General features: G+C 36.5%; 1 protein-coding gene across 21 annotated transcripts in view; it reads left to right on the forward strand.

The window, feature by feature from the left end:
• Positions 1–27,364, forward strand: part of DLG2 (discs large MAGUK scaffold protein 2) — a 2,177,398-nt gene that overhangs the window by 558,346 nt on the left and 1,591,688 nt on the right. For 7 of the 21 annotated variants that reach the window (XM_056825174.1, XM_056825189.1, XM_056825181.1 and 4 more), the window contains exon 1: positions 3,961–5,034. The exons of 10 other annotated variants lie outside the window; for them this stretch is intronic. In XM_056825174.1, coding sequence (XP_056681152.1) covers positions 4,933–5,034 — 102 coding nt within the window. In that variant the 5' untranslated portion in view covers positions 3,961–4,932. Of the gene's footprint in view, positions 1–3,960; positions 5,035–27,364 lie in introns of those variants that run through there. 4 more of the 21 variants (XM_056825176.1, XM_056825212.1, XM_056825203.1 and 1 more) reach the window with 4 other exon arrangements.

The following is a 27,364-nucleotide window of genomic DNA, read 5'->3' on the forward strand; positions in this document are numbered from 1 at the left end:
CAAGTGAAGGGAAAATCATGAAAAGAGAAAGGCAGATTAAGAAAACGAACAACTAATTTAAAAGATGTTTTCTTAATAAACTTTGATTTGAGGATAGTACCAGTGGAGGGAGTGGCCACAGTGATAAGATAAAAAAAAACACTGGAGCATCAAAGTTTTACAAATTCTGTTGGATTATTTGAATTTCAATAAAATGACAGGGAAAATGGGAAGGATATAAAAATGACAGGGAAAATGGGAAGGATAAAAAATGAAAATGTTTTCTCTTTTTCCCTCCAATGGAGAGGTTATGACTTTCAGTAATAATCAGTGAATTTTGTCTCATTTACCTAAGAGTCTTTTCTTGAAACATAATAGAGTTATGGAAAGGTAAGTAACTTCATTTAGCCTTTTTATTGAAACCCTTATCTTTGTCTTAGAATCAATATTGTGTATCGATTCTAAAGTAGAAGAGTGGTAAGGACTAGCAAAAGGGGGTTAAGTGATTTACCCAGGGTGACACAGTTAGAAAGTGTCTTGGGTCAGATTTGATCCCAGGACCTCCCATCTATAGGCTTGGCTCTTAGTCCACTGAGCCATCTAGTCTTGAAAGTTACAAGGGACAACTGTGATGCTAATAAAATATAATATAACTGTAAAGTGCAATCAATTTGTCAAGGAGGAGTATAGAGTAATCAGATAACATCAGGTTAAAATGAAGCATGTTTTCTTCAATTGCATCCCTAAAATATGCTGCCATCTAAGATAATCTCTGTTTTGGGAAACTTTCACCATACTTGCCACCAATGACCAGTTTGATTTTGTTTCACAGTTGGACAAACAAAGCTCTAGAACAATGAACCTCCTAGCACTTTTGCTGTTGTTCATTACCTGATGGACATGAATTCCTTAGCCTACTAAGATGTGAAATAGTACCTCCCCTGATACAAGTCTCTTTGAAAAGAAATTGATATCCATTTCCTGAATTTTGTTTTTGGAGAAATTTGAAGTTGGAAAAGGGGGAAATTAGGTGATAAATGAAAGGTAGTGTCCTCAGATGAATATATGGAACTAAGTCAAATTCAGATGAATTGAGACACAGCATGGTGCATTTTCTAATGTGTCATGCTGTCCAGAACTGTGCAAAAACCTTTTGGAGTATGAGTTGAACTAGTTGGCTGCTGAGGTTCCTTTTGAGTCTAAAATCCCATTTTTCTAGTCTTGTTCTGTCTATTAACCTACCATGTCATCTAAGGCAAATCATTCCATTTCCCTGGGCTTTGGTTTCCTTACCTATTAAACTAGAAAGTTAGATTATACCATGTCTAAGACTTACTTCAATCTCTAATTCCACATAATACTTGCTTTTACCTTTAGTGAGGACAAGTGGTATAGTTTAATGAGTTCTAGATTTGGAGTAAGAGAGTCTGAGTTCAAATTCTGACTATCATCTCTTTACTACTTAAATGTTTGTGAGCATGTTAGCATATCTGATTGTTTTCTTATCTTAAGGGGCTGAGATGGATGGTTATTAAAGTCTTTTTTAGCACAAAATCTATAATCTTATGACCAAAAAAAGGAGAGGGTTTATTCATTAGGGGAAGACTTCCTGAAGGAATTTTTAGCTATTAGAGTAAGATTTGTGTGCTGAAGATCCTTGATTTAATTGTTTTAAGGAGCTCTCACATGAGGAATCTCCTTCTAATGAAGTATATTTGTACCATCTAGTCTTAGAGAGTAGTTTGGGGAACATTGAGCAGTTGGGTGATTCATCTAGAGTCACACAGCCAGAATATGCCAGGGTTATGCTTTGAACCCAGATCATCTTGACTTTGGAGCTAGCTTTTTTTATACTACCCCAAACTCTCTCTCAGAAATAAGCTATAAATGTAGAAAACATTTTGGAAAAAAATAACAATAAGTAGCACAATGCAAATGTAACATTTCCAACTTCTTAGTTTTAGAATAGGCTACTAAAGACTTACGAAATCTTTGGGTGCCCTACCTCCAACAAGGCTTATTTATACACATAGGTTTTATTGTTCTGTGATGTGGGAAAGGGCTGTACTAAGCTACTTTGAAGTTTTCTTCAAATTCTCGATTCTATGCTTCATTAATATCTATTTTTCATAAAGACCAGATTGTTGGGTTGGCAAACTGCTAAAAGAGAAGTAAATAATTAACCCTGCCACTGTTCCTCATTTTTATTATACAGTAGACTATAATCCAAGGTCTGATGAGTGAGGATGTGAATCAGTTTAGAAAGGTTGGTATCGAGCAAAAGGAAATAATGGTTCAGATTCACTCTATTGTTTTGAAAAGAAGTTGATTACCAAGAAGCTTGAATTTTACCAGTCATCAAAATATCTTATTTTCATGGCCATTTTGACTGTTAAAATGCATGCCTCATCTTCTGGCATCCCCTGGTAAGGTCCCCACCTAAAAATATTGCAGTACACCCCCATGCCAAATGAGTACTTTTCAGACTAATAATTCAGTGTATTCATATCTTAAGGTAACTGTGTGATTCATTTTTTAATGATAGTGGTTGCTAGCTGTAACTATGGAATGCATTGTCATGGAAACCACACTTTTTTTTTCCTTCTAAATTTAAACCAATGCTTGGTCAAGAAAGGCAATACTTGAAAGAAAGCACTTATAAACTGTAAATAAAATTGGAAATAGAAATATAACTTCTATCAAGCTAATTCAAGGCACACTGGTAGGGATAAAATAGGGAAAAATTTTCAATTAGGTTCCTAGGACACAGCAAGTACTAAGCAGTATAAATGGTAAATTAGAGAAATCACTTGAGAACTGGCAGTTTTTGATACTGGTCTGAAATGACAGGTTAGAAGAATCTTGGATAATTGGGGAGGGCTATGTACAGACTCTTGGAATATTACCATGGATAACTCACAATACTTTTATGAGAGTATGAAATCTAAATCCATATAGACTAAATGAACCAAGGAAATATTGCATAGCTTATTGAGATCTCATCACTTCTTTGGAAAGGTCTTTAAGTTGTATTCACTTTGTAGACCTGAGGATCACATATGATAATTGTAAATTTAAACTTCTAGAAAAAGCAGGTTCTAATGTTTGTCTTTTTTTTTTTTAATCAGAGAATTGTCAGTTAATAGTTTTCAGTTACTAGACTTATTTCAACCAATAACCATTTTCTAATTTAAAAAATACTGGCTAATATTTCCAGCTTTTAGGGTGGAAATGCTTGAAAAACCTGATTTATACTTTTATTTGATGGTCAGAGCAAGCCATACTATGCCTGTGTTGTGCTATGAGCCCCCACACTGGAAAGAGAATCTGCTCATTGCTTTGTTGGGAAAGGAAAATGCCTCTTCTCTAGAAGTTCATTATCATGTGGGCAGGACATCAGAAATGCCAGATACTAAGTGTGGTGGAACTTAAGTAGGAGGGAGTGATTGATGTGGGAATAAAAAGTTTGTGATGGATTGAATTCTATTTTATCACTTATATGCTGCTTTTGTCTCCGAACTTCATTCCTCAGACTTTTTTTGTTTGTTACTTAACACCTCGAATATCCACATATACTTACTTATGCAGGTGTACACACCTATACCCTTGTATGTGTAAACACATACATTTCATTCCTATTTTTGCAGTATAAAACCAGCATTGTAAAATAAAATAAGATCAAATCAAATCACCACTAACTTCGGATTGGGAGGAAGGCATATATTGCCCATTGGCTATTTCATTCATACTTGGAATTACATCCCTAGGCTTCGTAGTTGGTCTCCCGATAGAGCTTCTTAACATCCCAGAAAATACCCTTCCTTCTTCGGAGTTTCCAAAAGCCCCCAACCTGCATCCATAAGTTCCAAAGCTCAACTGGGAGCCCCGCACGTCCAGCCGCCGCTGAGGGGAGATACAGTACCTCTGAAGCAGCGCGTTTGCCCCACAATCTCAGCTTCCCACTGGCGCTTTTCCCAATCAACTTTATAGACTCATTCGCAGCTGACTGCGATCCTTTAGGCTGTCTGTTTGCAAATGCGTGCCTGGAGAACGATCCCACGGGGCTGGCGCGGCTCGGGTAAATGTTACTTGTAACCAGGTTTCCTCCCGAGGCAAACTCTAGCGCCTGCGATTTTCATCTTTCCGTATGTAGTACAGTTGGCTTTTGGTTTCATGCTGAGATTCATCTCCCCGACAGCGTTTAAAGGTCAGAGCTCCTCCAGGGCAGTGACTCAATTGATTTTGAGCCCCTACTCCTCCTCCCCTCCCACCACGGGCAGGGAATCCTCTTTGGAATGCATGGAGAGGATTCAGTCTCCTTAGAGAAGTAGCTTCCTGCCCCACTGGCCTCCCTCCCTGCCTTCTCTCCTCTGCTCTCTTCTCCCCTCCCCTCCCCTCCATGACTGTGGATTGCAGCAAGTCACTGGCTTTTTACCAAATCAGGAGCTGCAGTATTTTTCTTCCGATGGAATAATTTCAGCCCACTTCAGCTCGCATGACACTCTTCTGTGATCGTGGAGAGTGGGCGGTCACATCCTTTTACATGCTAATACAGCCCCACCTACTTTTAACCCTACCCACCTCGCTTCCTTTTTTTTTTTTAACCTCCAATTTCAACGTTAAAAAAAAAGCCAACCTCCTTCCCAGAAAAAAAAAAAAATCCCAAACTAATTTCCCAGTGTCAGGAAAAGGCGGACGGAGGTCCTCGGCTCAATGCTGCATCCTTGATTCATCCCTCGACACCCAGGATAGGCGAGGAGTGGAAAGCTGAGCAAAGCCCAGTAGAGACGAGGAGGGATGGAGTGGGACCTGGGGAGCGGTTCCAGCAAGCTTCCTCTGACCAGCAGGAAAAAAGCAGAAAGCTGCTGAGCAGCATATGCCGCCAATCCATGTGCTGTGGGAGAGTCTTGTTGTCGTCCCACAGTAACCTGTCAGTGCTGCGGCCCTGAAGGAATGTCCCCTATTGTTAAGAACCCTGACTGTTTCACACCAATGATTTGCCACTGCAAAGTTGCCTGCACCAACAACACGTTGTCGTTGATGTTTGGATGCAAGGTAGGACATGGGTTAATAATCTCTGGTCCTTGCATGTTACCTACCGCCGCGGGGACTCAAAGAACAATTCCTTTATGGCTCAGAGAGAGCAAAAAGCATTGGAGTCTTTCTCTTTGTATAAGAAGGGAAATGGCACTAGGGGGAACTTCATTTATATGGGATCATTTAGGATGTTTACACCGATAGTGGACCGGAGGTGACTGGGCAGGTGGAGAGGGACCTTCCTTTAATGCACGGAATACTGATTTCTAAATGAAGGAAATTTGGCTTTACACTTAACGAATGAGAGTGGGATTCCTGACTCTCTCCCATGAGCTCCAGACAGGTTACCAATTATTCTGTAACCCTGAACAAACGAGGGCTTCATCTTGCCTGGAGGTGGGGAGTGGGGGGCGTTGCTGGTGTCTGTCATATGAATGGTGCTGAACCTGGAGACAGCAGTTTACAAAATTCCACTTTACAAAGGTTTCGGCGCTCATTTGGTTTTGGAAAGTGTTAATATATGCTTATTTGCTCCCCTAAATGTTTTCCCTTTAAGGTTTACTAAATCAATGTGAACTCCCCACAGAGAAAACAAATCCAAAGGTGGCGCAGTTACTGGGGAAGTTTTCAGCTAATAACTGACCCACCCCAGGTGCTTTTCATTCCCAAGAAAATTAGACTTAGTGATTTCTGGAGAGGTTTTGTCTTCTCTTCTGTAGAGCTGAAATGTTTTATTCGAGTTGCCAGGCTATAGGAGATGTTTTATCTTTTGAATATTGACACTTTGAAATCGACATTCTAATGTTTTTATAATTTACTGAGACATCAATCATCACCTAGCAGCAATGATCTTAGTGCCAAACTACATTTTTCTTTTCCCCCTGTGGAAGATTTAACTTTCTTTTCTATAAAAAATACAGGTATATGCCTTTTTCCTGTATTCTCAAAACAAACAAAAAAAAGCTTAAATACACATAACCCGAAATGAGTTTGCTTATTTTTCTCAGTTGCTTAAAATCAAACGCTTTTATTTCCCATGAAGTGCCTCATTTTAAAGGAAGCATTCAGGATGAGGGACCACCTCAAGTGCTAACAAAAATGTAGCCTGCTATTGTTTGACAAATCTTTAGTTTATCTTGTGTGCCATAAGTGATTTTTTAGTACTTTAAAGTTTGCAAAGTACAACTGGCTACAGATGTCAGCGCACTTGAGACTTACCTCCAACCCTGTGAGGCAGGAAGCTAAGCTATTTTTATGCCAATTTTTACAGGTGAAGAAACTGAGTCAGAAAGATGAAGTTATCCATGATCACACAAGTTAATACTCATACTCAGATTTTAGATCCAAAGCTCAAAGAGAGCAATGACTTTCTCTTGTTTATACTTTGTAACTCCCTCTAAAAGTGCCGTCTATTTAATAAAAGTTAGACACATTCATCACAATGATGTAAATGGAAAGGACAACCATATACACACATGAACACAGATAAAACTAATATAGCAAAGGTATAAAGATTAATTACAACTCCATTTAAGTGACTTGAGAAGACAACACCATACTATCCCTTAATGGAGGTGGAAAGTCTACAGGTGGTATTTCACATTGTACAAGGTTTCAGAATCTTTTCAATATATTGATGTGTTGTAGTGATTTTTTTATATCTTCTTTTTCTTATTCTTAAAAAAATGCTATTTGCTATATGGAATGCTTTTGGAGTAGAGGGAGAGACACAGAGGAAAATTATGATGTCATTAATAAAAATATATTTTAAAACTACTTATTAACCTGAATGATTTTGGTAGTCTCGTGGTGAAGAATTTGGAATATAGTGAAAAGCATTTAGGACTTAAGTTTCAACACTGCTTTTCCTACCATCTACCCATTGACCTGAGTCAAATCACGACTTTCCTGGACCTTAGTTTACTCATCTGAAAAATAAGGTTAATAAAATCCATGATATCTAATGTCTCTTTTAGCTCAGTTTCTATATTCTATAGTCTGACATTTTATTATATGATTCCAATATCCATTTCTAATACCATAATTTCATATTTTGTCATCATATTTTGTCTAAGATTCATGTTTCACTTTTTGGTAACTTTTGAAACACTATAAATATTATGTTCCATACTGAATGAGGTTTATCTGTATAATTAAGGGGTCGATTATTATTCTAATAATTTGATTCTCTTTTTCCATTAGCTAAAGATATTGCAAAGTTGTCAGAAATTATATTGTTAATTGTAATCATAACTTAGTAAAGAGTTGCATGATATAGTTAATGGGTATTACTGGGACTTCAAGATCTTGGGTTTAAGTCTCACCTCTACTATATATTACTTTCATGATCTTGGGAAAGAGTCTTAATTGAACCTCTCAACTTACTTGTAAAGTGACAAGGTTAGTTAGGCTATAGACTCTCTAACAAAAGTATTGGTGTCATATTTCTTTGCAGTGGTCTGACATTTTGTCATTAGGGTTTTAAGGACCATATTTTTGTATGATTATTAATTAACTAATCCAATATAATCTAGCCAGTGTGGTCAGGGGAGTAAAAACCATGGCATTTGGAATTGTTTATTTAGTTTGGGGTTTTGGAGAGCTAAAGGTGTTTGGTTAGCTTGGAGAAGAGATTCTTGGGAAGATTTAATTTCTGTCTTGAAAATGTGAGGAGTATTCAGGTGGAAAAGAGATTAGATTAATTTTGTTCTCCCCAAACAGCAAACACAAGACTAGTATCAATGGGTGCATATCAGAAAACTGGGCTTTAATGCAATAGAAAATATGCCATGAAAATTAGAAATATTAAAAATGGAATGGGCCATCTTATTAAGTAATATACCTTAAGACATTGTAGATACTCAAGAGTAAACTAGACAGTGATACATTGGAAAATTTAGAGGGAACTCATACTGATTTTGCACTAAATGGTAGAAGGAATCAGGGGTTAAGTGGGAAGAGCATTAATTTTGGAGTGAGAAAATCCGAACTCAAATTCTCCCATTATCCAATGTTTTATTTCTGTCTTTAAGTAAGTCAGTCAACCTCTTTGGGCCTCAGTATTCTCATCTATCCAATGAACTAAAACTAAATGACCTTTGAATTCATGATCCTGTTAATCACATTGTCACAGAACCAGAGGAGACCTCAGAGGTCCTCTACATCAATCTGTATCCTACTAAAAATCTCTGAAGACTGAAAATTCAAACTTTGAGCATATAGATCAATTTTGAGATTCTCTTAATTATGTATGTAAACCACACCAGTAAATAAAATTTTTTCCTTCTATACTTCCCCCATGAATATAATACTATATTACGCATGAGTAATGACTGCAGGTTAACATCCATTCCAACAAATATTTAAAAACGATTTCAAAGTATTAAGTGATAATTAGAAAAAATGAATTATTAGACAAGGGAAATTAAATACAAATCACCAATCTAGTAAGATAGGCCAATGGCCTAGGGAATGGTGTCTAATTTGCATTCATGCCTTTGAGCATATTTTCAAAGAGGGTTCTTTGATAGCCTTAAGCATTCTCAGGATTTTTAGACCCTTTTAGGAGAAAGTTCATATATTTTAACTTTATAGTTTTAAAAAATAAAACCTTATATTAAACATTCTTTGTTTTCTCTCATTTAGTTTTCTTCTTTAAAAAAATAAAAGATGCTTTTTAAAGAAAAGATATTGCATATAATTCAGATTTGAAAAATAAAGTAAGTTGAGAGGTTGAATGACAGTAAAAATGCAACATGGATATATAGGAATAATTCAATAATTTTTAGTTAGTGTGTGTGTGATCTGCTTTTATGATCTTTCAGAAATTCCATTTTGTGTCTTATAATTACAAGTGTTACCTTGTAATAAAAAATTTTTTTAAACCCTTACCTTCCTTCTTGGAGTCAATACTGTGTATTGGCTCCAAGGCAGAAGAGTGGTAAGGGCTAGGCAATGGGGGTCAGGTGACTTGCCCAGGGTCACCCAGCTGGGAAGGGTCTGAGGCCAGATTTGAACCTAGGACCTCCCATCTCTAGGCTTGGCTCTCAATCCACTGAGCTACCCAGCTGCCCCCCTTGTAATAAATTTAATTCAATTTGGGGAGACATTTTGGTATGGGAGTTAGTAAAGATGCTAGATTTTAAAACAAGTAATTCCACTATCTTTGAGCAACTTTATAAGCAGCATTAAGGTGTAACCATAAATTTTTGTGAACTATGTATCTCCCCCAGAATTTGCAACAGTTTTTTAGTGTATTAGATGCTTAATAAATATATACAGAATTGAAAAATTTGATTAATTTGTGTCCAAAGCACCAGAGTTTTGGAGAAATTAAGAAATCCTGGTGCTGTCCAATGTTCAAGTGCTGAAAAGCTTTCTTTCAGAGAGGATAAAAAGAACAACTCTGGATTTTGAGAGGAGAGGAAGCCAAAAGTCTACTTTGCCTGGGGGAGAAAGAAGTGTAAGGCTCTTCATTCCCCTTTATCTTGTCTCTACCTTCCTTATATTTTCCCTCCCCACCTTTCCTCATATTGAGAAACAATTGGGGCTAAAGGAAAGGGCTCTGAACCAGATGCCCCAGTTTGCCACTTGCTGGTTGAGAAAACTAAGGTAAATCACATAATCTCCCTGAGAATTATTTTTTTTTGTCTATAAAATAGTGATAATGGTACTTATAGCATAATGTAATAGGGTGCTGGACTTTGAGTTATGACACCTAGGTTTAAATCCCACTTTTGATCCTTATTAGATCACATGATATTAGTCAAGGAATTTAACCTCTGTGTGCTTCAGACATTCCTTAGGCTTTAGCTACTAAGTCATAGGGACATTTTGATCTGTGCTAGTGGGGGAAGTTCCTTGAATATAATACAGTTACTGGACACATATGTGTAATACTTGCATGACCCATTTCATAGGGTTGTTGTAAGTACATCAATTTGTAAGCCATATGGTGATATATAAAATGAGTTATAGTTGTATATTACAGCTCTTTCTGTGAATTAAAATCTGTTGAATTGAACTACATATCCATTGGTCCTAGTTCTGCTCTATAGAGCCACAGAATATCTTTATTATCTGTAATTATTTCTTTAGTAACATGTAACTTCTTATATCATCCATGTCAGCTGGCAATAGATACCCACAGTTAAAATAATCTCTGATAACTAGTTACCAATGGATAAGTATCTTTTTACTCCAGTGTGACCAATTTAAAGTATGCTTCTAGGCACTTAGAGGCATTTGACACTTGTCACTATGAGTCAAGGGCTTATGCTGGTATGCTTCATTTGAGAATATTCAGTATATAAAAATCCAGACTTTAGAAATGGATGCATTGGAGAGAGAACTATTCTTTTTATAAGGAGATTATTTTCTTTGTTTTGTATCACTGTTTAGCACTGGAGAAATAATTCCAGGGCAGAAGTATAAAAAGGAAATAACAAATCTGAAAAGTTACTAGGGTATAGACCTTTTTATATAAAATGTCCATTTATATAAAATGTCCATTATTATAGCTATGGTAGTTCCACTATCCTCTGCCCTGTTAGGACAATTACTGGAGCATTGTATTCAATTCTGATGACCCTACTTCAGCAATTACATTGATAAGTTAGAAAAGTTAAAGTGTGTTTCATGGTGAATAAACAGAATGATGTGAGAATTAGAGACCATCTGAACAAGGATTGATTGAAGAAACTGGGAATGTTTTTTCCTGGAGCACATATGGCTCAGGGGAGATATGAAAATTAGAATTAATATTTGATGGCCCAAGTGAGCAGAACTAGGTGTGATAGAAGTGAAACTAAGTGGAAAAATAGAAGATTGATGGAAGAAAAAAGATATTCATAATATTTGTCCAAAAGTGAAATAGGCTGCCTTGTGAGAAAAGGTAGATTTCTTTTGTTTATTTTAGCCTCATATGTGTTGTTTGTCCTGATAGAATGTATCCTCCTTAAGAGTCTGGACTCTTTCATTTCTTTTTTTTTTTTTTTAATTTTATAGTATTTTATTTGATCATTTCCATGCATTTTTCATTAAAGACAAAGATCATCTTCTTTTCCTCCCTCCCACCCCCCGTGGCCGACGCGTGATTCCACTGGTATCATATGTGTTCTTGACTTGAACCCATTGCCATGTTGTTAGTATTTGCATCAGAGTGTTCGCTCAGAGTCTTTCCTCTGTCATGTCCCCTCAGCCATTGTAGTCAGGCAGTTGCTTTTCCTTGGTGTTTCTACTCCCTCAGTTTGCTGGACTCTTTCATTTCTACCTTCTAACAGTAACTGATATTAACTGTGAGATTTTTTTTTTTCCAGCAATGAATCAGATTAGATTTCCATGAACTATAATTCTGATTTGTTTTGTAAACACAGGGAAAGTGAAGCAATATGATGGAAGTTGACACAATGGATAGGGTGTTGGTTTTGAGGTCAGGAAACCTGGAAGTGAATCCCTCTTCAGACATTTACTATCTATTAGTTTGGGCAAAGTCACTTAAAATATCAACTTCAGTTTCCTCTTCTCTAATGAGGGGAAAATATTAGCAACTACCTCAAAGGGTTTTTATGAGTATTAAATGAGATCACATATGTAGACTACTGTATATATCCAACTCTTTTTGTTATTGAATTGGAAACAGATTTCAGCTATGTGTATCTATATATCTATATTTATCTATATATGTCTATATCTATCTATCTAGCCAGCTAAGTGGTACATTGGATAGAGCACATTATCTGAGTAAAGGAAGTTGAATACAAATGTGGCATCAGACATTCACTAGCTGTATGACCCTAGGTAAACCACTTAACCACACTTAAATGTTTCCATTTGGGAATAATGAATAGCACCTACTTCTCAGGATTGTTGTGAAGATAAAATAAGATTAGTTTTGAATAGCACATTGCAAACCTGAAAGTGTTATATATATACATTTATGTATATGTACATACATGTGTATATGAACATAAATATATACATTTAAGAATTGTTAATTATCTGGACATATGTGAAAATATGTTAATTATAAATCTTTTTAAAATAGAAAAACTGGCTCAAGAGGTTCTTAGTTCCCCATCACTGAAGGTTTTCAATCAGAGCCTATATAAATAGATTTTATGGTATAGTGAAAACACTGGATTTGGAGTCAGAAAAACGTGAGTTCAAATCCTGCCTTTACTACTTAATGACTAAGAGACCATATATTCTCTGGCCCTCTGTTTTCTAGATTGTAAATGAAAGTTGCTAGACTAGATTTTTGCACGTGAACTTTCTAGCTCATTTTATAGATGAGGAAACTGAAGCAAACAGGATTACATGACTTGTCCAGGGTCATACACCTAGTAAGTGTCTAAAACCAGATTTGAACACAGTAAGATGAGTCTTTCTGACTTTCAGGCCCAGTGCTCTATCCATTTTGCCACCCCATTGTCTTTTACATTTAGGTTATTTATCCAAATTCTTACTCTCAAAGAGTTTATATTCCAATGGGAAAGAGACAACCTTTTTAAAAGAACATGCAGAATAATAAAGAAAAATTTTCTCATCAGTAAAATGATAGAGGTGGACTAGATGACCTCTTAGGTCCCTTCAAGCTCCAGAGCTATAATCATATAAGGAGACAGAAGAGTCAAAGAAGATTTTAAGCTTGCAATTTTTTAATCCAAGGAGAATACATAAAGCAATTGAGAAATTGGGAAGGAGAATAAAGTTTCAAGGTTGGGGCAGAATGCTGGAGAGCAATCTATAGGTGGATTAACTTGTTTGATCCAGATAGCATTCTTATGAAGTAGGCACTTAAGGCATTATTAACCTTTATTTTGCAGAGGACAAAACCAAAACTGAGAAAGTTGGAGTGATGTGCCTATCATGACACAATTAAGAATCAGAGATGGTATTCAAACATGCATCTCAACTGATTTCAAGCCCAACTATTGGCTATGAGATGGTAGGATCCCAACAGAAATGTCCTGAGACAGTTATGATCATATGGTACTAGGGTTAAAGATCAATGATTGAGATACCAATTTGAGAGATATTTCCCTAGAGAGGACAATAGAAGCCATGGTGGCAGATCAATTGATCATGTCTGAGAATAATGAATATGGACAGTGAAAAGCAGAGGGAACATGGTAGAGTCTTTTGTGCCTAGTTAAAAGTGAAGATTTCTAGAAATCTTAGAAGCCAAAAATTTTTAATTTGATACCTGTAGTTATTTTTTGTAGATGTATAAACAAGCTAAAAGAGATTCTGAGGAGATATTAAAGCTTTGGAGTATATGTCTGCATATTTTGAAGTTTACCTATCATTTATAGAATCTATCTTAACCTATTAACACAGTATCAGAGTGTGTTCTCACCACAGAAGGCAATGGCTAGAAGTTTATATAATTTGTACTTAAGAAAAAAAACTAGATTAAACCTGACCTGGAAAAGGAAAATGAAAAATGAGCTAATGAGCAAAATCAGTGCAGAATGTCCCTAGCAAGCAGGCCAGGCAAAACTGTGTGGTTGAGTCCTTTCAAACATTCACCTCTTCCCATCCCCACCCTGCAAGAAGAAAAATAACTGTTGAGTCTACAGAATTCAAGAATGTGATATGTCCCAGACTTTTCTGAATTGCTTATAAAGCCTTTTTGCACTGAGCTTATTTAGAGAGAACCAGGATATGCCCAGAAGGTCACCTGCTGAATAATGACAGCTCCATTTTTATATCAGCCTAAGATTTACAAAGCACTTTCTTCACTTCAGCTCTAGGGAGGCAGATTATCCAAGTATAAATACCCCCAGTTTATAGATGAGAAAACTAAGGCTCAGAAGTATTAAGGAATGTTCTACCAAGATTCTGTAGATATTTACTGTCAAAGCTCAAATGTGAACCACATCCTATTACTTGCAAGGCCAGGAATCTTTCCATTATTAATACCTGACCTTTCAGATAAAACGTTTTCATGTATTATGTTGTATGTATGTATGTATGTGACAGAATGGATATTGTTTTACTCTTGGATGTGAGAAGACTTGAGTTCAAATCCTAAGTCAGATACTTCAGAGCTGTATGATTCAGCTCTGGGCAAGTTACTCTGAGCCTGAGTTTTTTTCATCAGCAAAATTGAGGGCAAGAGTAACACCCACCTCACAGGGTTTTTGTAAGGATCAAATGAGATATCACCTGTAAAGGGCTTTCAGAAGCCTTCAATCACTATCCACATGCTAGATGATATTATTTCCTTTTAACAACTTGCCTTTGAAATTACCTAATTTAAAACTTTTGGCAGGGTGTCCTAGGCACAAAACTTAACATGTGCATTAGGTAATAGAGTTATATAGGTGTTTGGGAATAAAAGATTTGAGAACCCACAACAATGGCCACTTCTGCCTCTTGTCTGGCACACAAAGTATGGTCACTAGTCTGGCATTCAAGACTCTTCACAATCTGGCTTCAGCCTTTTGCCACCACCTTACCTTAAACTACTTCCCACCATGAAGTATTTTATACAATCAACCTGGACTTTATTTTCGTCATCTCTTCTGGGCTCAGATCATTCTGTGGAGGTCTCCTTTCTCATCTCTCCCTCTCTGCCTATTCAGAGTCTTTCTTATCCTTTAGTTTCAGCTTTCCAGAAATTTTAGAACTTCTAGTCCCAGAATTAAGTTTGTTCTCTCTCTGTCTCTCTGTCTCTGTCTCTGTCTCTGTCTCTGTCTCTGTCTCTGTCTCTGTCTCTGTCTCTGTCTGTCTGTCTGTCTGTCTGTTTCTCTCTCATTATAGGTTATTTAGACTTTCCTTAGCAATTATATTCTGATTTGTATTGTGATTATCTTTGAACCGTATATTACCTCCATGAAGTTAGAAACTATTTTATTTACCTTCTTTCTAATGCTAATCCTTCATAAATCTCTTCTGGTCTTCACAAATATCTCATATCTGTGCCTTCTCCATCTTTACCCTTATGCAGACTTTTTATCTAGACTATGTCAATAGCCTTCTAATTAGTCTTCCTACATCCAGAGTCTTTTCTTTCCAGTTCATTCTACACACACAGTAGAAGTGGTTCCCCCACATATAGAAGGCTCTCCTTTGTCATACTGACTCAAAATTCCTATTCTACTTCAAAGCACAGATTCGACATGAGGCCTTTTCTGATATCCTTAGTTTTAATGTCCTATGTCTGAAATTATTTTGTTATTTGTATTTCCTTTTCTTTATACATGTCAGTTCTACTTTCAGTAAAATATCAATTCCTTAGGGACAAGGACTGTTTTGTCATTATCTACTTACATTCATACATACATACTTACATTCATCTACTGTATTGCACATAGTAGGCACTTAAAACATTTTACATGAGTTGAAACAGGTACAATAATTCATTAGAGAATCAGAGTAATAATCAATTTTACAATGTAATCAAATTTCATACTATGGAAAGTTAATCCATCAGTAAACATGAATTAAGCAGTGTGCCAAGCACTGTGCTAAGCTTTTCTCTATTAATGGCTTTTGGAAGGTCTTGGGTTAATCCCTAATAAATGACAGTCTGGACTCCTTGATTTGATTTTTATGAAGCATTAATTAGGATGTTAGAGGGTTTCTCATTGATGCTTACATAGAAGAATGTGCTGGGTCACGTTATGAGCCTGAGTGCCTTAGTATGGGTTATGATTGTATTAAATCATATCTATATGCTAGTCCAAATGATTAGATCCACATGAATAAAAGCATCATCCAATCTGATGGGTCTCAGTTATCTTACAAATAAAATAGTCTTTGGGGAATGTAGATGGGGACAATAAGTCAAAATATTTTCCTATTTTTAAGAAGAAAAACTAATAAAAATAAACAAAAAATATTCACCCTTGACAGTCCCCAAATGCTTTATTGACATTGCAAATTTTCTGTGTCTTTGGTGGTTTAAACCATTTTGCTTCATGATTACCACTGGGAAAAAATCATTCATTATAGTTTTTGGTCATAGGAAAATGAACTGGTCTATCATTGATGCTTTACATTAAGCCAATTAGAGATTTATGATACCATAAATGTGTACTTTGCCAAAGAATAAAACTAGATACAATATGTTAATTCTGATATAGCCCAATGATGGGTCTGTGCAACCACTGGACACTAAAATGTTAATTGCCTGATTCTCTGGTGACTAAGTTTCTCAATTTGATACTAGAATAATACATCCAAACATACTGCAATTTTGCCAAGTACCTATTTGTACCTCACATATTAATTAATTAGTACCTATTATGAGCTCAGCATTGTGCTGGACTCTGTGGGTGGGAGTGGGTGGAGAAGATGACAATAGCAATAATTCACATTTTCGTATTTAGTTGTAATCTATAATTTCTTTCTTTTTAAAGATATAATATATTTTGTATTGGTTCAACACACTTCCCAAGAAACACCCAAACAGCTCCACTCCCTTAATGGACATTTGCAAAAAATGATTTAGCAAAACCACCTACTGATTAATGAATGATCAAACTTTTACTAACTACTTACTCTATATTAAGCACCATGCTAAGTGCTAGAGATAGAAGTATAGACAAATAAAGCAGCATTTTTCTAAAGGAATTTACATACTAATGGGGGAAAATAGCTACCTCATACATGGTAAGCTAGAAGGTGGAGTATACAAGGAAGGAAAGAAGGATGAAAAAAAAGCAAGGAAGAAAGAAAAGAAGGAAGGACTGAAGAAAAGAAGGAAGTAAGGAATTTAAGAAAGGAGGAAAGAAAAAGAAGAAAATATGGAAGGAAGAAAAGAAAGAAGAAGGGGAACAAATATTAAAGTTGAATAATCTGAGACAGAAATATGTTAAGTGACTTGCCAAGGATCACAGAGTTGGTAAATATCAAAGGGAAAATTTGAACTCAGGTCTTTGTTTTTGATCCAAAGATCTAGCCAGCAGTTCTCAACCTCTCAATTTGTAGCAATGAGAATACATAATGCATATCAGGTATTTACATTCTGAATCATAACTGTAGCAAAATTACAGTTTTGAAGTAACGACCAAAATAATTTTTTGGTTTGGGATCACTGCAACATGAGGAACTGTATTGCATGGTCACAGCATTAGAAAGGTTGAGAACCACTGACTAGCCTCTGCAACACTCTTTCCTTGTCTCCATTTTTATGTGACAAAACTAAGCCTCACAAGAGGTGTAGTGCCTTACTAATGGTCCTATAGGTGGTGAAGCCAGGATTTCATCTCAGCTTTGCTTAATCCAAGTCCATCTCTCTTTTGAATGGCCTGTTCTTTCCCAATTTCAGCAGAGAGTAACTTGTATTTGTTCAGTATTTAAGTTTGAGGATCTATGCCAGATTCCCAAAATAATCCCCCCAAAGTCCAAAACTTCTTTACCTATGTTAGGGGAGGGGTAAGCTATAGAAAGAAATAGTCAATACACTTGTCTCCTAATTCATTCATTTAGTCAATAACCACTTAGAATGATTTCACATTCATATCAAGCTTGAAATATTGTAAAGCACTTTATGTTTTACAACAACTCCGTGAGATTCAGGTATTATTATTCTTATTTTATAGACAATATCAATGACATTCAGAAATGTACAGGATCTTACTCATTTGTTGCAAAGGGACAGAACTTAAACTGGGTCTCCCAGACTTTATGTCCAATATTCTACCCACTATATCATCCTAGATATTATACTAAGCACTGGTGAAGATAAAATGATCATTAAAATTCATGCCAGGCCCACTTGAATAGTGCATGTGTATGAGAGAGATACCAAGTACCCTACAAGCTAAGAACCTTGTAGGAAACTTTGAATCTCTCTGAAGAAATCAAGATAATTTCTAGCTAGAAAGATCAAAGAAGGCTTAATGGGAGATACTGTCTTTGATTTGGGCCTTTAAAGAGTGTAGGCAATGTGATGGGAGTGCCTAGAAAGCTGGTCTTGGAATAAAGGAGAATTGAATTTAACAATCCAGATTCTGAACAGGTATGTGACACTGGGGAAATCACTTAAAATGGCTCAAAGCCTTAGTTTCCTCATCTGTAAAAGCAGGATGCTACTAGTATATACTTCACAGGCTTTCTGTAAGGATCAAATAAAGTAATATGTACAAGGCATCTTACAAATGTTAAAATGTTACATAAATGCTACCTATTATTACTGTTATCACTTTTTGCTCAGTTTACTCTTGGAACTTCACCTCAGCATTAGACTTTCCACTTTGGCAAGATTTTTGCCTAGAAGACTGCTCTTCTGATTGGTGAATCCCTGGTCTGGATGACTATTTCATGAGAAGCCTGTAAGGAATTAAATTTATGGATTTGACTAAATATGCCAGAATTCTAAATTAATATTGTGGTCGCTAATTTAAAAATATTATATTCCTTCCTCTTTCCAGTTTCCCTTATTTGATGTAGGCATACACTTTCTTTGAGATTTATGGTCTTAGAAATTCACCCCTACCACTGATGGGATTTTCCCAGAGTTTGTCAACTAGCATGTGTCAGAAGGATATGAAATCAAGGCTTTGTGGTTCCACCACCAGTTTTCTATGCCCTACAACGTTTCCTCTCTTTATTATTTTCAGTATTACTACCATTATTTGGGTTAGCGATAGAGAATCTTGTGAGTGAAGATGAGACTATTTTATTTTGGGGAACTGAAAACCTTCCTCTTGCCTTTGGATGCCAGTGGGCAGCTTTGTGCAGATGGGAAAAAGTGGTATGTCCCTTGGAATTATCCAGTAGTACCAGGGTACATATCTGGCAGATCCCACGCACTGCAGAGACTGTGGGACTGACCAATCAGGAATGAGAAGTCAAGTTACCCATTCTATGAGGTGAGGAGAAGGGCAGTTCCCACATTTCAGTCATAGAGTGTTAAAGCTGCAAATTACTTTAGAGGTCATTTTGCTAATTCCTTTCATTTTACAGATGAGAAAGAAATAGTTTGAATATAGTTAGTAAGTGGCAGATCTGGAATTCCAACCCCATACATGTTTCCTCTTTCCTTTCTAATTGTGCTGAGGAGCAATAGTCAAAGTGAGAATCGTTCCCCTTAATGCTAGGTGGGTTCTGAATTCACCATATGATTCTGAGAAAGTGATTAAAGAAGAAAGTCGGTTTTCTTCTTTGAAAATTTTGTATGGTTCTATAATAGAGAATTATGAAGGGGTTCTTATATACAAGATGCCTTTTTTGTGGTGGAAGATAGTGTAATGGATGGATGGCGATTATTGTTATCATCAGATGTAATTCATTCTCTATTGTATTCTTATTGACAATCATTTTTCCCCTTTTGTACCTACCTTCTTAAAAAGTTCGTTTTGAATAATAGTAAAGCATGTTTTCTTAAAACCATGCTTTCATCTCTTAAAAAGAGCCCAATAACCATGTGAGGGGAAAAAATAAATGTCTCCTTAGAATTCGAATGCCTGCTTAATTCCCAAGGAAGCTATCTTCAGGTTTTGTTAAATGAAAACATTTTTTCTCCATTTCTGAGCCGAATGTGTTGGAGGAGTTATGCTCCCAGCAAATTGCCATGGTTGGTCTGTAAACTGCAGGAAAAAGGTTTTATAATGAAAATGCTGACAGGTCCTTATCTATAGCAGTATGAGTAGTATTGCTATGATCTCATTTATTGTAGAAACTGGATTCTTATTTTGGCCAAAGGGGGGAGGGCAAGCTTCCTCCAGAGCTTTGATGTTGTGAATTTTTTATCTTGAAAAGTTCACACAGGAAGAGCTAGAGGGAAATGAGAAAACAGAAACATATGAAGGACAGCCTCTATATTTGAGGAAAAGCATTAGCTCAAATTGTAGCTGAATGTGCCTGGACAGTGGGGCATGAGCTGTTGGTTCTTTGAAAGAATTGTTTCTTTGTGGTTGGATCATGGGGTCAGTGAATGAAAGTCAGAAGGGACTTCAGATGTGGTCTAGTCTAATTCCCTGATCTTATAAATGAGGAAGAGGTATGTGCAAGGTGAAACAGGTAGTAAGTAGCAGAGTCAGCTTTTGATACCAGGTCTATTGACTCCAAAGCCAGTGCTTTCCCTTTAATGTACTCTCTTATAACCATTCAGGCTTGGACTGAGTTATAAAGTATGGAAAGAATTAGAAGTCATCCAACCCAATCCCATGACTTTTAAGTTCAAGTCAGCTGTAGACATTTACTAACAGATCCTGGGCAATTCATTTAGCCTCTGTATGTTTCTCCATCTGAAGGGGATATTATAATTGGTCTTGTAGGCTTCTAAAGTGAAAGGGACCTCACTAACTCATGAAGGAGCTTTTTCCTTTTTTCAGCAAATCCAGTTGTTATGTTTTTGCTTTCTATCAAGCTGAAACCTGTTACCCATTCATCCTCTTTATGTCCATTGAAACAATTTAGAATATTTAATAGCATTTATATAATGCTTTAAGTTTTGCCAAGTGCCTCACATAGACAATTTCATTTGGTCTTCACTATCCCCAGATATTATAGATGAGGAAATAGATTATGGTTGTGAGTAGGGAAACTGAGGCTAATATAAAAGTAAAATGACTTGCCCAGACCCACATAACTGATATGAGTTGGAGGCAGTATTTGAACTCGTCTTCCTGATTGAAGTCCAACACTCTTTCCACTATAGCATCTAGCTTCTTTATCCTTTTTCTACATAATAGTCCTTTAAATATATGGAAAATAATACTTTTCTATTTGCCAATGAAAAAATTCATACTGTTTCTGTCTTTCATTATCATTCTCCTTGTTCCCCAGCACCCCCAGTTCTATATTATCCATTTTATTCATATACATTTCACAGCAAACTAAAATCCCACTACATATTTTTTTCACTTGAAGAGTTGTTAATTGATCCAGATCTCTTCCATCATTTTTAATTGATTTTTAAAATCTATATTGGGACTTTACATTTCTCCTTAAAATTCTCCTTATTACACTATGTCCCTTGTTCCTATCTTTCCAGGTCATTTCCCCCCTAATTCTATGAGTCAGTATGCTGACTATAGCAAAGAAATAACTTTCTCTACTTTGAATTTATTTCTTCTCTTGTTAGGCACCCACTAGCATCTTATAATCAGCGCAAGAATTATTAGAGCTTGTTCTTCTGACTTGCGGAAGTTGATGGCCTCAAAGAGTTTCTAGTGAAGTGGATTATTGTAGATAGCATGTTAGATAGCAGGTGTAGATAACAGTTTACATTAGCATGACAGTCTAGGGAAAGGAGGGAAGGTCCTTATGGTGATAGTAAAAATAGGAGCTGATATTTATATAGGGCTTTGATGTTTGCAGAATATTTTAAAACTATTATCTTTGTTAAGTCTCATAACAGTCCTGTGATATAAGCAATGAATGCATTTTACAGATAAAGGAACTGGGGCAGAAAGAAGTTACACAATGTCGGAGTTGGGATTTGAACCCAGTTCTTCCTGAACTCAAGTCTGCAACATCATCCTGAAGATTGTACATTGTAAAGATGAATTTAGAGTTGTGACTTTAAATCTAGCTTTAAATGGTCGCCCAAGTCAGTCTGGAAATTTATAGTAATTTAATTAATATGAAGGGGAGGAATTTAAGGAGAAGAGAGAGAGAGAGAGAGAGAGAGAGAGAGAGAGAGAGAGAGAGGAAAAGAGTTAATTTAAACTGCCCTGGCTCAGGCTGAGCCAGGCAAGAATTAAAGGCCTTGGCCAAAGGGACCTCCTTGAGCCCAAGGGAAAAGGAAGTCAGTCTTATAACTCACCACTAGACCCTCTCAAGGAAGCTGTCTGAGTGAGCTCCTCCAGGCTGAATTCCAGGATCAAACTGGCGCCCAGGCTGCTCACAGGAAATGATCAGCCAGATCCAACTTTCCAGGGAATGAGTTTTTGAGAGATGAAAAAATCCCAAATATATAGACCTTTCACCCTTGTGTTTCCATCTCTAAATTTTCACATCTACCAATCACATCAAAGGCTTTCTCCAGGACTGCCCATACTTTTAGTTCTCACGTTCTTTGATTAGTTTATATCTTTTGAGCTACTTCATACTTCTTCGTTAAGTTTACCTTTTGTTAGTTACTTGACCTTTCTATGATTAACTTAACCTTTATAATTAGTTAACACATTTTGTATTAAGGTCTAAAAATAGATTTAGCTTAAAGTTCTAACTTCACTATGAGGTGAGAAGTACCTTCATTGTTCAATTAGGAGAGTACAAATTTATCTTCCCCTAAAGTATGTCTAAGTAGGGTGGAGTAATATAAAGTACTAGGAGACATTCCTGGTTCTGTTAAAGAGAGTGTCTTCACTGTTACAATCACGAGATAGCTAAATAAAATCTTCTAAAGTATAGGCTGAGTAGGGTGGAGTAGTTTTAAAATTCACAACATTCAGTGACTGGAATCATACAATTTGGGAGCAAAAGAAATGAGATGATAGTGATATAACTGATCCACTTAGACTGCTATAGTGGTCAGTGCTGGGAAATTAGACAGATAGATCATAAGGAAAGTTCATTCATCAGGGAGTATTCTATTTAGGCTGCTATTCTAAAGGAATAATATCAATGTGTAAAGGAATAATATCAATGTGTAAAGGAATAATGTCAATGCGTTATCATCCAATATTCAACAAACCAAGCAATCTGTCTATAATTTATTTAAGTAACTCCTGTGTTACAAGAGCATTGTATGAGTAGCTTCATAAAAGAGGCATGCAGATATGATCCCTGACCTCAGGGATACTGATGGAATTGGAGGGCCTTGAGTTCATCCCCATCTTTCACCCACAGACTCTCACAGCACTATGACTATAGTGACCAAAGAAGTTTAGTGCAGATCTGGGGCAGTTTGGGTTAACTTGTACCTCAAGTGGATTGATCTGGGAGCTTACTGTGAGTTCTTTGGGCCAGAAGAAAGTGAACATTTTAGGACTTTTAGGAGCTTTAAAAACTCTAGAGAACCTCCAAACCAACTGCTTTTAACCTTCGTGCCCTGGCTTTTATCTTCCTGACCTGTTTTTATCTGCCTTGGGAACTGCTTTTACCTGGGGACACTTGATAACATTTTAAGACAAAGGATTATTTGTTTGAACTTTCAAGTTTGGTATGATCTAGTACACCAACCGGCATAGCAACCTGGACATTTTTTATAGTCACTTGTCACCTGAAATTGCCATGCCTTTCACTGATTTGATTTCACTCAGTGTCCCCTTGAAATAGCCTTGAAGCAAGTGAGCTTCAATCTGTCTTCTAATGTAATTGTAGTCAATTAAAGGATAATATGAACAGAATTCATGAGACTTGTAGGATTTTAGTCTCTTTTATTAAGGAAATGTCATAATTATGTTAAGTAGGGAGAAACAGACTTGTAAAAAAATTAGGTATGTTGGTTCTGTTCCAATGTATTCTCAGTTTTAGCAGACTAATTGCTCTTCTAAGCAGAAAGAAGTGGTGTAGAATGGGCTTATTATCCATCAGAGGCTTAGTGAATGAGACCCAATAGGAATAAAGGGTGAATTTAACAGTTTGTTCCAAGTAGATTTTAGAAAACATAAATGAGCTAGCCTTGTACTCAGTCTGAAACTCCTCTACTTCTTCCTGATTGCTTGTCCACTTCATTCAGCAGTTCAGATGTCCTGCCTGATATTATTAGTGAATTTGGTATTTCATGTCCTGTCTGGTGCCTGCAATTTATTCAGTTAGCCCAGCAAAATGGGTAAGCTAATATAATGTAACTTTGCCACGTCATATAATAGAATAACCACTGGGATAAAAGCCTGTCAGGACTCTGTCATTAACTACCTGGATCTAACTAGCTGGATCCAACATTTCCTAATGACTTTCCCATATGCCAGGCACTTTGGAAAGCCCTGTTTCTACAAATATAAGCAAAGTCAGGTCCTACTCTCCAAAATTTTATGTTCTAAGGGAATAAGGTAAAACAGGTTGGAGACCTGGGATAAAGGAAGGATAGATTAGATGGGACCAACTGCTGGTGAGAAAATGGATAATGCCAAACATGAGTTGAGCCAGGAGTAGAGTGAGCATGACTGTACACCCTCATGAAAGGATCAAGCTAAGGGCTTCTCAATCAGGACAGTGATGCTAAATCTAGAGGTACGGAGCATAGGGAGAGGAATAGTTCAAGCTGGGCTGTTGCCTAGATAGTGAAGAAATCAAGAGACTGAATTAAGCTCAGAGTAAATTAACCTACCTAGACCTCCAGTTCCTCTTGTAGAATGAAGCTATTGGTTTAAAAGGCAGCTAAACTCAGATTGAACATCTAGGTGCCTCAGTGGAATGAGTGGTGGACTTGGAGTCAGGGAAATCTGATTTCAAATCGGACCTCAACCATGTAATAGCTATGTTACTCTGGGGAAATTACTTAATTTTTTTTTTGCCTTAAGTTACCAAAAAAGGAAACAGCAAACCACCCCAATATCTTTACCAAGAAAATCCAAGGATAGTACTGGGGTGCTATAGCCCTTGGGGCCATGAAGAGTTGTATAGGACTGAAAAAAAACCCCATACAGATTAGTGGTTGTAGATAACAGATGACAAGCACATCTCCCTCCTTAAGGTGGGATACTGCATGTATGTCTATGCTGGCAGATGGAGTCACTGTAACAATTAGTTTGTTGAAACTTTCTACCTTTAACAAATTCTTCCCTGTCTCTGAAAGCAAGCCAAATGATTTACCCCTTGTTTAAGTTCTCTAAGTACTGCTCATTTACTTTCACATTTCCTCTGTATTGTCATTATTGTTGTATATATCTCATACACCTAAATAGAGTATAAACTCTGGCAGGGCAAGGATCATGTTATACAAGTCTTACATCTCTCCTAGTGTTTAGAACAGTATTGTGTGGAGCAGGACAGAAGAAAGAAAGAAAGAAAGAAAGAAAGAAAGAAAGAAAGAAAGAAAGAAAGAAAGAAAGAAAGAAAGAAAGAAAGAAAGAAAGAAAGAAAGAAAGAAAGAAAGAAAGAAAGAAAGAAAGAAAGAAAGAAAGAAAGAAAGAAAGAAAGAAAGAAAGAAAGAGAAAGGAAGGAAGGAAGGAAGGAAGGAAGGAAGGAAGGAAGGAAGGAAGGAAGGAAGGAAGGAAAGGAAGAGAAAGAAAGAGAAAGGAAGGAAGAGGAAGAAAGGAAAGAAGGAAAGGAGGGAGGGAGGTAGAAAAAAATACATTCAGTAAAATATTTCTAGATCAAGGTCTCCTTCCAGATTTCGCTTTGGAATAGTCAGTAAAAAGATGAAATCTCTTATAGCTTGGGATCTGAACCCCTAGAATTTATAATGTATTTTAAAATTCAGTAACTAATAATTTCTCTTTGCAAATAAACATTTTAATAATGATTCTTGGCTCCATTTTTGGTGATCTAGTTTAATAGAAAGCTGTCTTCCAGCTCATGGATTTCTATTTATTGTATCTTTCATTTAACAACTGAAGAACAAAGTGCCCAGACTGACTTCATATTGAGCCTATGTTCTATATAAGCATCATTTCCCAAGAAAGAGAAATGGGGTCCTTCTCTCATGGCAGAGAGGCACAGAAACCAACAAATCTAGCTGTTGCTAGTTAAAAGAATTCTGAGCTTGGTCTGAGAAAGAGAAATAATATATGAAATGTTATCCATTATTCCAAATTGAAGGTCACTGACCACTTTAGAGCTGGACATGGGTGCCAGTAAATCTGTCCTCAACCTCAGTATGTCATTTATCTCTTCTAAATCTGGGTTGCAGGAAATCTTTAAGAGGAAATAACAAGACAGGAACTAGGGAGAAGTGGTTCATACCTGCCTTTTAAAGAAGCAGGTAGAGAAGGATCTAGGAGAAACAGGTTTCTAGGACACACATAGCATAAAATCAAAACTTAAGGCATATATTATGTTTCTATTAAATAGAAAAAAATAGTTAATAAAGATTTGAGGATTTGTAACTAAATCCATGCACAAATTATACAACTTATTCTTTTTACAGTTCATTTAGAATTATATTTTTATAGCTTTTGATATTAAAAGAGTGCTTTTCTCACAACGACCCTGTGAGAGACCAATACAAGAATTACTACTTTTGTTTTTTAGATGAGGATATGGTCATGCAGATAGTGAATGGTGGGGCTAAGACTTGAACCCGGGTCTCTAGATTTTATGCTTCTTCTAAATCACTCTACTTTAAAGTTGATCAATTCCTACAAACTGAATCTTACATACTGATTCTGACTTTGGATTTGAACCCAAACCATAAGGGTACTGGTTGCTGACTCTTTAATATCCTGACAAAGCATCTATCCCTGGAACATCTCAGAAATCTAGAATGGTACTTTTTTGGCTAATCTAACTCTAGTTCTCTTTATCATATTCTTTTTTTAATTTTTGAAATTAAAAACAATTAAAAGCCCTTACCTTTTGTTTTAGAATCAATACTGTGTATTGGTTCCAAGGCAGGAGAGAGGAAAAGACTAGGTAAAGGGGGTTAAGTGACTTACCCAGGGTCACATAGCTAGGAAGTGTATGAGGTCAGATGAACCCAGCTGGATTGAGGGTCAAGCCCAGAGATGGGAACTCCTGGGTTCATCTGACCTCATACACTGCCCCCTCTTTTTCATATTGTGTATGTCAGCCCTCTTTGGCATCTCCATCTGTTCATGGACTTTGTATTGACCTGCCATATTGCATATATGGGCTGGGATTTAAACCCATCCAAAATATTGATTCAGCCTAACTTTCCAGATTAATTTCATATTATTCCTCCTCACAATTCTGTGGTCTGCAGCTTCATATCAGTCACATTTGACTTCTGAAAAGTCAGTTTTTTGATGGATTATCACTTTAAAAGGAACAGGCTAATTTGCATGTTTTAATTATAGACAAGTTTCTGTGCCAACCATACTTTTATGTAACCCTAGCACTTAAGTCTTTAGTGCCCAATTATATGTAAATGTCTTGAAGACCCTATAATTTTGGTTGGGGTGTTACTGTGTAATCCATGTCTTTCTTAAGTATTGGAGTAGAGAGGCATTTGTTGGCAAGAGCTGCCTGGCCACTGAAAACATTGAGACATGGTCTCATTCATTTGTTAAAAGGTCATATAGAATTTGTTTGGAATAACTTAACCTGCCACCTTAATAAAAGTGACAGGATCTAATTCACCACCTTGTTTTACAGTAGAATAAACATACTTACCAACATGTGGTTATTTGCCCAAGGTGATGAAGGTGGTGTGAAGTAGAAGGGGAATTTGAACCTTTGTCTTCTGAGTAAATATATGCCATGATTTCCATCATTTGTTCAGCCATTTTTCAGGTGTGTTTGACTCTTCATGACCTTGTTTGGGGTTTTCTTAGCAAAGATAATGGAGTAGTTTAGGATTTCTTTCTCTAGCTCAAAT

This window comes from Monodelphis domestica, chromosome 4 (assembly GCF_027887165.1).
Source record: "Monodelphis domestica isolate mMonDom1 chromosome 4, mMonDom1.pri, whole genome shotgun sequence".
Lineage (NCBI taxonomy): Eukaryota > Metazoa > Chordata > Mammalia > Didelphimorphia > Didelphidae > Monodelphis > Monodelphis domestica.